Source organism: Atractosteus spatula, chromosome 5, assembly GCF_055471065.1.
Source record: "Atractosteus spatula isolate fAtrSpa1 chromosome 5, fAtrSpa1.hap1, whole genome shotgun sequence".
NCBI lineage: Eukaryota > Metazoa > Chordata > Actinopteri > Semionotiformes > Lepisosteidae > Atractosteus > Atractosteus spatula.
Window position 1 is genome coordinate 37835408 of NC_142710.1, and position 13512 is coordinate 37848919.

General features: G+C 40.4%; 2 protein-coding genes across 4 annotated transcripts in view; one reads left to right on the forward strand and one right to left on the reverse strand.

Annotated features, from left to right (window-relative positions):
- shoc2 (SHOC2 leucine rich repeat scaffold protein) overlaps positions 1-6480 on the reverse strand; it is a 37659-nt gene extending 31179 nt beyond the window's left edge. For 2 of the 3 annotated variants that reach the window (XM_088915867.1, XM_088915869.1), the window contains exon 1: positions 6378-6480. The gene's annotated coding sequence lies outside the window, so the exon portion shown is untranslated. Of the gene's footprint in view, positions 1-6267; positions 6348-6377 lie in introns of those variants that run through there. The other variant, XM_088915868.1, reaches the window with a different exon arrangement.
- A 1264-nt stretch (positions 6481-7744) lies between these two features.
- On the forward strand, positions 7745-12524 carry bbip1 (BBSome interacting protein 1). The gene is made up of 3 exons (XM_088916350.1): positions 7745-7841; positions 8709-8764; positions 11673-12524. Exons 2-3 carry the CDS (start codon positions 8719-8721, stop codon positions 11849-11851), a joined length of 225 nt encoding a protein of 74 aa, XP_088772476.1. The 5' UTR covers positions 7745-7841; positions 8709-8718; the 3' UTR covers positions 11852-12524.
- Positions 12525-13512: the final 988 nt, after the last annotated feature.

The following is a 13512-nucleotide window of genomic DNA, read 5'->3' on the forward strand; positions in this document are numbered from 1 at the left end:
TGCCAGCTCAAAACACAGGCGATGGGTTCACGATGAAAAACAAACTGCACAACAGCTCTACTCTCGCATGAAGAACAGGAACAACAGAATTCTTTAAGACTTTACCTTTCAGCAGGTGAACAGGTAGCAGGGTCTCTTGCATTAGAGCTCTTATTCAAAGGAATTCCCCCTCTTCTTCTTTACCACTTGCTGCAAAAAGACACCAGACTTCCCCTCCTCTTAAATCTAAACGAGATCTGTGAGCCACTGCCAGGATTTCTTTCTCCTCACACTGACTTTACAAGCACAGCTAATGACCCGACACAGGCAGACAATGCTGACACTGCGCAAAACTAAACAATTATGCATTACACAACATTAAAAATCACCCTGCTAGTTATAAGAAGGAAAGATATCATGCCTACAGTGGCATCACCTGCAGGCATCATCACAGGTAAACACATCACTACTTTACTAGCATGTGGACACTGCATTAACTGCATCACACACGAAACAGTTACATTTCAAACCCAAGTGTGAGTTTTCCAAATCAAGTGCCATGTCTAAACTACAAAACTAATGTGCTCTTTGTGAAAACAATACATTAAAGTCCCCATCTACCTACAATAAACGGCCAACTTTCTTTACAGCCTGAATTAGAATCAATTAAATCGTGCCCAGAAATCGCTGATGTTCCTTAAAGCTTGTTAATTTCACGTTACAACCTCTAGAAGCGAAATTTAAATGTAAATATCCTCCTTTTTTCACAAAAATCGTCAAATCTTTTTCGCGCTCCACCCACCTAATTTGGAAGAGAAAGTTGTGTGTTTTCCACGTCGGCTCGGCACCAACGCACCAGAATGGGAAGATCAGATCCGATCAGAGGAAGAGGCATCTTCCTCACCGACAGAACCACAGGGCTGCAAGCGCCCGGGATGTCCCAAGGGTTGCTGTGTGGCTGCGAGTCCTGACTACCTACTCCCCCCCCACGGCGTTCAGCCAATCGTGTGTCACCGTTCGGGGAATCCCAGCCACCGCCGAATAACGCCATGATCCGGGCTCGAACCCGCGATCACAGATATCAAGCTACGGAAACGGGGGCAATTTCCAGCTGAGTTGTAATTCTTTGTTCTTGTAAGTTCACACAGTCAGAAACACAAACAGGAAAACAATAGGCTTCACACTGCAGCCCCACATATGATATTCTTATACCTGTTCCATGAAACGAGCTCACACCCTGCCACAAAAAAATCCTTTATCAGTCACTTCCTTCCACAAGTAGTTGGTGACACAAAGACGAAAACGTTTAATAAAGTGTGACATTAGAAGTTTGAACAATATTTAATTGTAAAAGAATATGCAAGACGGGATGCTGAAATAATTGTCTAGACAGATCTATTTTTAATAGGAATTACAGCTGAAGCTTTCTTCGCTTTTAAGGGTTCTTATCAAATGCGGAGTGGACTGAAATTTGATCTACATGCAATTCGGCACTAGCCCACATGCCACAAATCACATACTAAACGTAAATCATTTTCGGTCAATAACAACACTATTGCAAGCCACAGAAAGTTGTCATGTAACTTTAAGACTCACCCAGTTGGTGTCAATTTGCGCAGCTCACAGATAAGATGAATATCATAAAAGGTTTGTCATGTCCCAGCATCGTTAAAAAAAGAAAGCCCATGGTCATAGTAAGATAATTACATTTCTTTTCCTGTAACCCTTCAAACACAACTATGAAGAATCCATTATCACATATGTTGTAGCAGTGATATGTGTTCTGTGATTTTCCACTACTGTCATTAAATGTTTCCATGTTAGCAGGTGTTAATAATAAAAAGATGTGGTAAAATACGGGCGGCACAGTGGCGCAGTGGGTAGCCTGGCAGCACTGGGTCTTGACTTCAGTTCCTGGGGTGCCAACTGTTTGGAGTGTTACGTCCGCCATGTGTTCATGCGGTTTTCTTCCCATAATCCCAAAACATACTGGTTGGTAAACTGCCACCTGGGAAAATTGGCCCTGATGTGAGTTGAGAGCCTTTCTGTTTGTGCCCTGCAATGGACTGGCATCACATCCAGGGTGTACCCAGCCCTGTGCCCACGGCTTGCCAGGATAAACTCTAGCTCCCCCGCCACCCTGAGCTGGAAGAAGTGGTTAGAAAATGGATGGAAAATAAAACACATTCAAAGTGCCGCCTTAATGTTTGTATTTGTGCAATAATATGGCACTTTTGTCGCAAAACCAAAGCGACAAATTTGAACATTATACACTGGTAAACAAGAAACAATATTGGAGAGGAGGCAAATGAAGCATATATTCTCTTAAAGGCAACTACAAAAATACTGTTAATAAGAGATTACTATGGCGCATTAAAGAGAAAAGCTTGCCATCAGCTTAGGTGTTAACAGTAACCCCCCACCTCAATTAAGATCAGCAGTAGGCTATTTACCAGAAACCCCAGTGTGGGCCTGCATGGTCGAGTTTTCTTTTTACTTTCAGGCTGCAGTCTTTAAGATATAAAATAATAAATATCTTTGCATACCCATACACTGCATATTACACAAGACGATAATGGATAAATGGCCAAAACAAGGCAGCAACCTGAAAGTACTGGTTCTGACTGTACGACATTTATGCCATTTGAATAAGCCGTCAGTTTGGTCGATGGTAGGGATCAAGATGAATGTGTTATTATTGCAATAATGTTTTTAGTCTATTTGTTTCAACAATAACATACTGGTTTTGGACCTGATGTTGCTTTTGTCTTAACATAATTATTCTTGGGTTATGTCTAAGGTACCAACATGTCTATTCTTGGTTCCAGACTAGTTATCAACACGTCTGGTTTGATTTCTGGGTCCAAATGTTGTCTTGGCGAAATCTCCGATAGCTACGGTATAAATATAAACCCCTTAATACGATTTTCTGGATGGCATCATGTTCTATCTGAATAATCTAATAATCAATGTCGTCATTTAAACAGGTACAGGCAACTAAACAAACCTACAGCTCTTACCTACGAAACAGAAAGGGCCCTGTGCATTTTGACCCTGTGAAGTCCAAAGCAAAGCTTATCGAGGCAGAGGCTCGCGTCACTTTCACCAACATAAAAAACATTCTCTTCCATCCACGCTGCCCTGGTCTGAGCATGCAGCAAATCCAGGAAGAGAAAAGCAGGTACAAGATGCTCTTCTTTTAGACCAACTCTACTGTGACTATGACTTGGATATTGCATAAATACTTTTTTTTGTTGTTGCTTGCATAAATACACTTTAGGTGGGTAGCTACGTCAGCATGACACCTGAAGAAGGCTCCACGGCCGAACCGTTGTGTATTCTTTTTTCTCTTTTCAGCATGGAATAAACCTAATAAACTTGTTCCTTAAATACATTTTAGGATAATATTAATCAAATACCGGCGGCACAGTGGTGAGCATTGCTGTCTTGCAGCACTGGGTTCCTGGGTTCAATTCCAGACGCGAGGTACTATCTGCACGGAGTTTGCATGTTCTCCCCATGCGGGTTTCCTCTGAGTGCTCGTTTCCTCCCACAGTCTAAAGACATACTGGCAGGTGAACTGGCCTCTAGGAAACTCGTGTGTCACTGGCTGCCTTGTGCTGCACTTGTGTTCCACCCAGGGTGGATTCTGCCTTGCGTTTGTTGCTTGCCTGTTGATTTAAGAAACCAACTAATTGAAATGAGCTTTCAGACAGTACTCCGCAACGTACAAACTAACAACACTTCACATAGATGCTCAACCCCCCCACCACCACCCCATCACACTTCACTAGCAACGTAAAAATAAAATCCCCACTACAAAAGAAACATGGTAAAGGATGTGCTGTCTATATTGCCATTTTTCCTTCCAACTAAATTGCCAGCTCAGGTCGTTTCCAAAACCAGAACATCAGTGCAAACCCAGTGAATTCTGCTGCATGGACAGACATGGTAAAAAAAAAAAGCCAACGTCACACACTTAATCTCCATTCGGTCTTCCATCACTGGTCTTTGTAAGCTTTACGCTCCCTTCCCGACAGAGGAAAAGGTTTTCAATTGAAATTTGTCAATCTAACTGTCAATAGTCAACAGAAAAATGATTAAGTGACAAAAAAAGTAAATAACTGATAGTACAAAAATAACAGAAAAAATGCATATCAGTATGAGTCTAAAGTTACAATCACATCCTTTTTTAAATATTACAAGAGAAAATGGGAATATGTGTCCCAACTCTTAATTTTGTTGCCACAGACTGACAGTGATGTTGATATAGTGTATCGGAATGTAGTGGCAGAAACTTTAATAATACTCCCACAGAGAAAAGCTGATGGTACTGCAAAAACAAAAAACTGAAAGACTGCCCAAAGCTACATCAAGGGCCTTTTTTAAAAGTTGATCTTAAAACATTTCCATAAAACAGAAATCTGATTAATCCAAAAGAATTCTATCAATGTTATGGAATTTCCACAACTAGCTGAGAATTAGATGCACTATTCTGGAAGTGCAAAATATTAGGCTTATGTTTTCATACATAGTGGCTTAGCTGAAGTGAATGAAGTACCTTGTTTAAAGGTACAAACGCAGTTAGGAATCACAAAATGTGTACATACATGCATCATCACGCATTCTTCTTTTAAAGGACAACATCGTGGTGCCTGACGAGCAAGTGATTGATTACATTATCCATTTTGCCATTATACAGTTGAAAGTTGTTCCCGGCCAGGAGCAGAGAAGCTCTGAACGTAAAGACAGTTCTAATTAAAGTATGTGGGATGCGGAATGAATTTCACTGTTTATATGTCACGTAATGATGTAAACTGCATCTTTCAGAACAAAAACATATATCGGAGACTCTGGACCGGGGAGATAACTAGCTTCCGCCTTTTATCTCAGATCTTTTGCTCCTATCTGTGGGCATAGCTGAGAAAAACCATCTTATAAGGTAGTTGCAATGCAGACAAAAAAAGTTTTCGTTTTCATTCGTAGTAAGTATATTTCTTCCGAGCTTAAATACTTTTAATTTTGGACAGGTATTCATATCTCCACAAACTATGCGTTAATCTCGAACATGAACACCACGCAAATATACAGAAACTATACAATGACATCCCTCAATCTCTGTTAGATCAATAATTAAAATAAAAAAAACTTACAAGCATAACCAGTCGTTTGCGTTTCAAGGTTTAGCTAAACGAGCCTGTCTCCCCGTTCGGCGCTGACAGACACTCAGGCAATGGTATAGCCTCATATTAATATACATGACACTGCCCAGTCCATGCAATCGGAAGAATCGGTCTTCATATAAATATCAGCTAGTCACACAAATCGATACCTACACAGTTGGCTCAAACCGCAGGAATAAAAACCAATCACTGGTACGTTAGTCGGCATATCCAGTCCCACCGGCTCCAAATATCATCTGACATTTACCAAACACATTCTACGACACACGCACCTAGTCGTACATGATATAATACCGTACAGTGTGGTGGTCATGAAAATGCATTGACAATGCCAATACCACATAAAACCTTGCTTCAGAGTTCCGTCCCTCTGCGCTAGTCGGTCGAAATAAACAGAGCCCGGTGTTTTAGCGAAGCCTGGTATTCTGCCTACCCCACACCAGATACGCTCCCATCCCAGCAACTTGGCAGAAAAAACTGCCACACCGTTACTAAACGCCAACATCAACCTCTGAAATCCATACGGCTACGAAGTAAACAACAAACGAAGTACGGTCCTTCCTCTTACAGAGCTGCCGTACCCAAGCAATACAGCAACAGGGCAGGCAAGCGGACAGCCCTGCCATTACACACCTCACCAGGGCGAAGGAAACGGGCTGATTGAGCCCGATCGTTAAGAAATCCATAATACACCAGCACAAGCAGCAGCAGCAGTCCGCACCAACACGCACAACTCCCCCTCTTCCGACCCGGATCGGAGCGCACGGCTCCTAGGCCCACCCCAGCTGTCATCCGCCAGGCAGCCGCAGCCCGACCGCTGGAGCCCCGCCGCCGGAGCTCAGCCCCAGCCCGTCCGCAGCCGCCTGCCGGTGACAGCGGCGCTGCAGCCCGCCCGAGAGCACCGCCACCCTGGCACCCTGCGCGCACACACGGGCCGCGGTGGCTCTCACACCCTGGGCCACCCCCTCTCCGATCCTTTTCGCCTTTTTCTCTGCGGTGCCCTTTTCCGCTCCCCTACCGAAAAAAAAAACATCTATCCACCGCGGCCATTCCGAAGCCGAAACAAAGAGTGCCTTTTTCCAGCCCTCTCGCCCCGAGAACATACCGCAGCCTACACCACGGAGAAGGAAACCGTCACTTTAGAGCCCCGCCGTACACATACACGCAGGCATGTAGGACTGTATCAGCACATATCGTAGAATATCTCGGTTTTACCTTCAGAGGTGTGACTCCGCCATCCTTCCTTCCTCCTCCTCCTTCTCTACACTGCTGCCGCTCCGGCTCCTCCGCCTGCCTCCTTCCACAGCCTGCGTCACACGCACGCATTACCACTCTATCACGAGACTTTCTTGGACACGGAGAAAGGTGTTTTTTTTTGGGTGGGGGTGGAATGACAGAGAGAAAACGCGAGGTGAAAGTGGGAGAAAAAAGTGATTTCGGACAACCAGACGCTCCTTTCTTTCCCCGACCGTTGCTGTATATCCGGCCTGTTTTGTTTTTTTTGTTGTTGTTGGGTTTAGCAAGAGCGGTAATGCGCCTTGCGAACAGGTGCAGGTGTTGTTTTTCGTGTCTTCCCAAAGACGAAGTGCTTTCTAGCGTCTTTTAAGTGCACGAGGAAACTCTTTGGACTAATATTGTCTAAGAAATTTATTTATTGGGCCACATATTTACAAGACAAATAAACGGTACAGTCCCTAGAGGGTAGGGATATTTGATGAGTTTGAAAGGCATGAAACAGCCCTCGGTTCTCGGTCCCATGCAATCCCAAACCAGTACAGAAGGGATCTTGCTGAAAACTGGAGGAACCAGCGGAACACGGGGGTTCAGTCCCACGTATTGTCTTATCCCGTGAAGAGAACTGGATTGTATTGCAGGTGTTGCACAAACTTGTGGAATGCACCCCGCCCCCCGTCCTCTTCAAACTGGTCCTTCTGCTCACCAAAGTCCGATCTGATGGGGGGGGTCCTATTATTGTGGACGGTGTCTCTGGACTTCTCGTATTCTGATGTTTAAGTGCTATCGAAACATCTAGTAGATGGATGTTCGGAGCATTTATAAAAACGTAATTCAAGAACTGCGTACATTACCGAGATTAAAGGACGTCGAACGCCGGCGTCGTAGTCGGATACACTTTAAAAAAACAAGACAACAAACCAATTTGTAAACTAAGACAATTCAAAACTTTCGACTTGGAATTGGAAAATGGGACGGAATGCAGACCGTAGCACCCTCCGCCAATGAAATCGCGTGACACATTTTCTGAAGCAGTAACTAAGTTACAAAATTAACATTAACATTGTTTTTTAAAAAAAAGTACGCGTCATTTACAACTTGCTGCGCAAAGACACCCCCCACACATACACACCCTTTTTTTAAAGTACAGGCAACTGAATGATTTAGGTCACACAGGTATCCTGCAGTTATGCTATCATAAATAAAGTTTATTAAAATATTCTAAGTAATAAAATAAGCAGTTAAACAGTTATTCCTTTCGACTGATATGCAAATACAACGCATTGGCCGCTAAAGGGATTATTGCAAGTGAACTACATTTACCAGACAGCAAAACGATGTCGTGCCCACTGCTACGTAATCGCGTTCTTTTGCGTTTCTACGACTTGACGTCGTTTCTATGTAACCGGATCTGGCGTCTGTGTGGGATTACGGCTGTTGCTTCAGGTTTGTTTCGAATAACGTTCTGAGGATGCTGGATCTTTTATATTGAATTTTCTCATGCTATATAGTCTTTAATGTTTTTGTACATGTTCTCGTAGATTGTATCTTGGAGTAAATTAATTAGTTGGACGGCTGTAGTCTGTTTATGGTACACAAAAACAACACATTCGAAATTGTCGATTAACGTAATGTAGTAATGATGTGATCGCCAGGTTAAATGGATTAATTGATTTAATGTGATGCGTTAGATCGATTTCAATGCCATTGGGTTTTAACTGATAAGCTGTCTTGAAATTAAAATACGGTTATTGATTTTCACTTAGCTATTTTTCACGAGATGATTTTGTAACTTCTTGGGTGCACACCTGTATCGTTGTGTGGGAGCGATGTAAGTAAATGTCCGACTCAGGTGTAGCATCGACATTAGCAAAATACTTGCTTTGTCGCGCATCGGTAGTCGCTTTGTGTAGGTTGGTGGGGTACTCTGTCAATTTAGCCAGTACACTGGGTTAGAAAGACCTCCACGGTCACCATTGCGATCTTTAATGACCACGTCGTTAGGAGCTTGATTTAAGGTCTCATTCACAGACACACAAAAATAAAGTGTGCGTCCAACATCTACAGTATATTCTCATTTTTTACGTCCTATAGTAAACCACCAATATTCAATAAAGTGTCGGTTGACACTTTAATGTCTGAATACAGTACTTGTGTACCCAAGTAGTGCAATTATTTACAGCTGCCATCACTTTCCCTTTGCGTATTTTTTCAGGTAATAATAACGACAGCAGCGCTTGTAAATTATGGAAGCCATAGATGTTTTAGCATCTACTTCATTAACAAACAATTATATATATTTGATTTAAACAGCCTTCAGAAGATGCCTGAAGTGAAGTCAATGTTCAGAGAAGTTCTTCCCAAACAAGGTATTTTCTTCTGGTTTTATGAATGAATTTTAATTTGAGATATTAACTATTCATTTTTTAAAGGTTCATCTAAAACTGTTAATACTGTATATTATTGAATATATCTCTTGTCAAGGTTACCAAATGATTTAATACAGTTCAGTCACTTTCTAAAAATATGCATTCTAAAAGGCAGTTTTAAAGAATTTGGAAGTACAAATACACATGTCAATTCAGTTGACAATCTGAGTCTGCAGTCACAATCCACATTGCACACCGTGATCCAGTAGTTGAGCAAACATTTGGGAAAGCAAAAAAACTAGTTTGTTCTCCTGTTTTCTTTGTTCATCATGTGTATTTTTCTAAACAGCACTATGGTTAGATGGGATGCCATTCTTAGCACAAGTCACTGAAACCTCCACACTGTAAGGCATGTGCTTACTTCACCAGTCCTTTCAAATTTACATGAAGAATGAAAATCTGTGAAAAGCCATCGAATTGTGTTAAAGCACTTGAACACCCAGACAAGTCAGTTAAGATCTTTAATAATATATTAATAGGTTTATATGAACAGTTTTAAGTTTCCATTATAATCAGCACAGGAATACAATTCTCATTTACATTCCTTGTAGTGGATTTCAGTCGTCGGTACACTGCTGCCGATCTTAAATGTCTTTTTAACATGCAAAACTATAGAAGAATATGTAGAACTTCCAGACTGATTTTACTTTACAGTTTTGAGTCCCAACACCTGCCAAACCTGTTAACCATGATTTTTACCAATTTATTTTGAGGACTGACTTGTTTCCCATTACATTAAGAAAGTAAACTAAACTGTTCTCATTTAGTGTTTGTTCTTTATTTACAGTTCATACTAAGATCTTGGCCCAGGTCCCAAAGAAACAAGTTGAAACAAGCAATTCTAGGATATTTAAATGCAGAGAAGTTAGTTTTATTGTATAAAGTCTAATGAACAGCTAATAAGTGAACAAAATAGGGTCTTTCCCATGTTCAATTGTATGTGGATAGGTAATAGCCAACCTTATTTTATCTTTAATCATTTCTGTAAAGTAGCAGAATTACTTTAAACATACAGATAAAATCTGGAACACGCAGTGCCGTGTTTTTAATTAGGAGAAAAAAAGCCCTAGGCTGTTAGTAACTTTCCAAACTGTGTGGGAAGTGAATTTAAACTGTGTTCAAACCATTGAAATTGAGATGGTATCGAAGATTTGAAGTAGGATATATCTGATCAGTTTATGTTTTGCAATAAATAGAGAGGGGAGTCAATGAGTGTATCATTTCAGCTGAATAACGAGCCGTTTTTGAAATCCTGGAATTCAGAACTGGTAACGATCTGAAGAGGCGTTACAGTGCCTCAACTTGCACTGTGGCAGGTGATGTGTTGCTGGACTGAAGCCAGAGAGGAATAAATGTTGAAGGGCTGTGCTGTAATGCAGGATGTTACTGAATTTTAATGCTGTATAAATGAACATTGTGTCCTCTAAATCATTTGAAATAAGAAATTTGAAGCTTCTCCCTTACATAAAAATGCATTAAATATACATACACAGAACATATAATATGCAGGGTATGCAATAGTCATCATCTACTTTTCTGTTTTTATTTTTTTTTATTAACCTTTGGGTAAAGTAGGTTTAGTTTATCTCTGTCTGCAGGACAACCCTATTAAACCATTGGCTTTACAAGAAACTGATCAACAAATATCTCTTGGCAAACATCAACACATATACTTGATTGCTGGTGTGTTTAATTGAAATTTATGGTCTTCTGCACACACCCATGCAGTCAAAAAATTGCTTCGGCACATACTTAATCTTAACCTCAGCACAGAGTAATAATTGCTTATAAGCATTGTAGGTTATCCTCGGGCAGACTCAAGTGCCCAGACTTGCAAAGTGCTTGCATTTCTCCTTTCACATTCCTTTCAGTTGTTTACCACAAGCAACACTGAAATCTCACAGTTACCTGGCTTACAAGTGTTGGAACAGCTTATTTTGCTGTATTGGATTTTTCTTAAAGAAAAAAATGTCCATATGTGCTATTCAAACATGGCATTTTACATTTTTGAAATGTCGCTCATTTTAAGTGACAAGAAGTTCTTAACTTTCCTTTCAAGAGAAAGGCATGTTCATTGCAGTAAAGACAGACTGCATTTTCATAATGATCTTTTCTCACAATTTGAGACATATACTGTTAAATTGCACACACAAAATAGTTAAATACAGTCAAGTAGCTGATAATTTTACATTTATTTTATTGTTCATTTATTCAGATCACATATTAGCACTTTATTAAAATCATTTGCACACAGCTAGCAAACCCCTTTATAATGCTTGGACTAATCATTGCTATTTCAAACACCTGATATTCAACTGCTTCAGATAGAATGATTTATTAGGTTAAATAATGCAAAGCATTCTCCATGCGTTAGCCCCTGACCTGTTGTGGAGTGCTCAGATTTTTAAGCTATCTGAAAATGCAAAACAGAGATCAGAAGAACCTGCTCTGCTTTTTAATAGTCTGTGCACACATCACATCTGGTAGCCAAGAGATCCAAGACTGAAATCCCAGCTGACACTGGGCAAGTCCGTTGACCTCTTTGTGTCTATCTGCCACTCTGTACACATCAATACGGCAATGAAAATTACCTGCTTGAGGTTCACAACAATTTATATGCAGTGAACGTGTTACTACAAATGCAATGATGAAATACTTCCAGATAGTTGAGAACAAAATCAGACAGGTCTTTCATGAAACATTTACTGTTGAGATTATTCTGAGATTTTAGATGGAAATATTTTGTGCTCCACTCTTCAATAAATCTGAAAGCAAACATAAGGCTAGAAGAACTACTCTACATTTTATAGCAGCAAAAGTGATTGTAAAATCTCTCTTTATACTATAGGGCAGCTGTCTATGGAGGATGTGCCTACTATGGTGCTGTGTAAACCAAAGCTACTGCCTCTAAAATCAGTCACCCTGGAAAAACTGGAAAAGATGCAACAAGAAACCCAGGAACTCGTTCGGCAGCAGGAAATGGCACTGCGGGAGCAGATGCATCAGGAGCAGCCAGGCTCTCAATAGGCAGATGGATATGCGGCAGTGCCACCCTACACATTGTAGAAGCTCTCCTCATAGCACACTGCAAACAACCTAGTATCTTTACATATCACAGTAACTATTCTAAAATTCAACTGATTAACCGACAATCAAAGCCATTATTTCAGAACCATAAAAACAGGGGGAAAGGGAGAACACTGGATGTTTTGACTTGACTGGGCTCTCCTTTTCCCTAGCCACTGCCATCTCCATTCCTTCTGGAATAATGAAAATCTGCACACAGCTAGCAGTTTTTTTGTGTGAAACTAGACTGGCACTATTTGAGAGGTGTGCAAAGGACGGAATCTGTTCCATGACTTCCCTCGTCTCCATTTTTTGTTTCTTGAATCCCTAATGTCTTGAACACATCACAACAGTATGTAAAGCTCCTTTAAATGTCGCTCAACTAGCAAAATGACAAGTCCAACTAAGGCACCAATAATTGTGCTTGTTATAAATTAAACCACTCACATTTAAGTTTGCAGTAGATGTCATTGAAAGTTTTTTTACATTGCTTATTGGTTGCCCTGATGCATTTATTACATACCTGTGTGGAAATGAATGTTCATTACTCTTATTTCTGTCAACATTAGTGCTGGCTTAGTGTCACAAATTAAACTTAAATGTAATTTATATAATAAAGCATTTTCTAATCAAAGCTTTCCACTACAGTTGTATTTTTCTTTAGTGTATTTTATCTACAAAGTTATAATCAGACCTTCAGTGGAAAATAAAATAACAAGCATTGCAAAACACATACAGAATATTCTATAAGAATTGTAAGTATTTAGTGGTCTTTAGTTTTTCCTTCCTCCCTTGATGACATGCAATATGCAGAAAGTCCCTCTTCCAAACACCTAGCATAGACATCGAATATAAAAGCACCATCCACAAACCCAAATTAATCAATCTTAGACTTCTATGTAGACAGTACCTTACCTCTCTTCCTATCTACAGTACCCCTCCTTCTGACCTAATTAATTCTAAATATTTTAGATCTCAAAACATTCAAGTTTATGCCATCACACAGCCTCCACAATTCTAATGTATTACTCTGGTTAATATTTGTTCTCTTATTTAGGTACAAAGAAAAGTTTGTATACAGACTCATCAGGTAAGAGGTGGGAAAAGTATTGGACAGCAAATTTGCTATTGGAGACAAAGTACTGGAACCTGCTGGTGATTGTGGTATCACTTTTTTGGAGCCAATAGACCCAATCGGAAATTTGCCAGAAATGCAAGCCCTCCAGTAATTGTCATAGCAACACATTTTGTGTTGTAGCATCTAAGATATCGTACAGCAGAGAAAGTAGGCAGTGTTCAAACAAATATGGTCAATTGGGATAAGACTAAGAGGTCATCTGAGTATTTAAATAAGCAATATTTGTGAAGTTAACATCTCTAAAGAAGAAAGATGCAGATGAGTTGTTAATTGCATTAGAGATCTAGGGAATTGAAAATGTATATTAGTTTCATTATAGCAGACTTTAACCTCCTTCCCCCCCATTGAGAAGGATTTGATTTGCTCAATGCTGACAATAGCACTGAATTTAGATAATGGAGTCTAGTTGTCTCAACACTTGTCTGGTGTTGCTAATTTTCCCTGTGTGCCTTATGATGGGCAGGTGTAGGCCCAGGGTGAAGTC

Excerpts from the sequence above, each read along its gene's own strand:
- bbip1 (XM_088916350.1), top strand. The coding sequence starts at position 8,719 with ATGCCTGAAGTGAAGTCAATGTTCAGAGAAGTTCTTCCCAAACAAG. Across the intron at positions 8,765-11,672 it reads AGAAGTTCTTCCCAAACAAG|GGCAGCTGTCTATGGAGGAT; the intron begins GTATTTTCTTCT and ends TTTATACTATAG.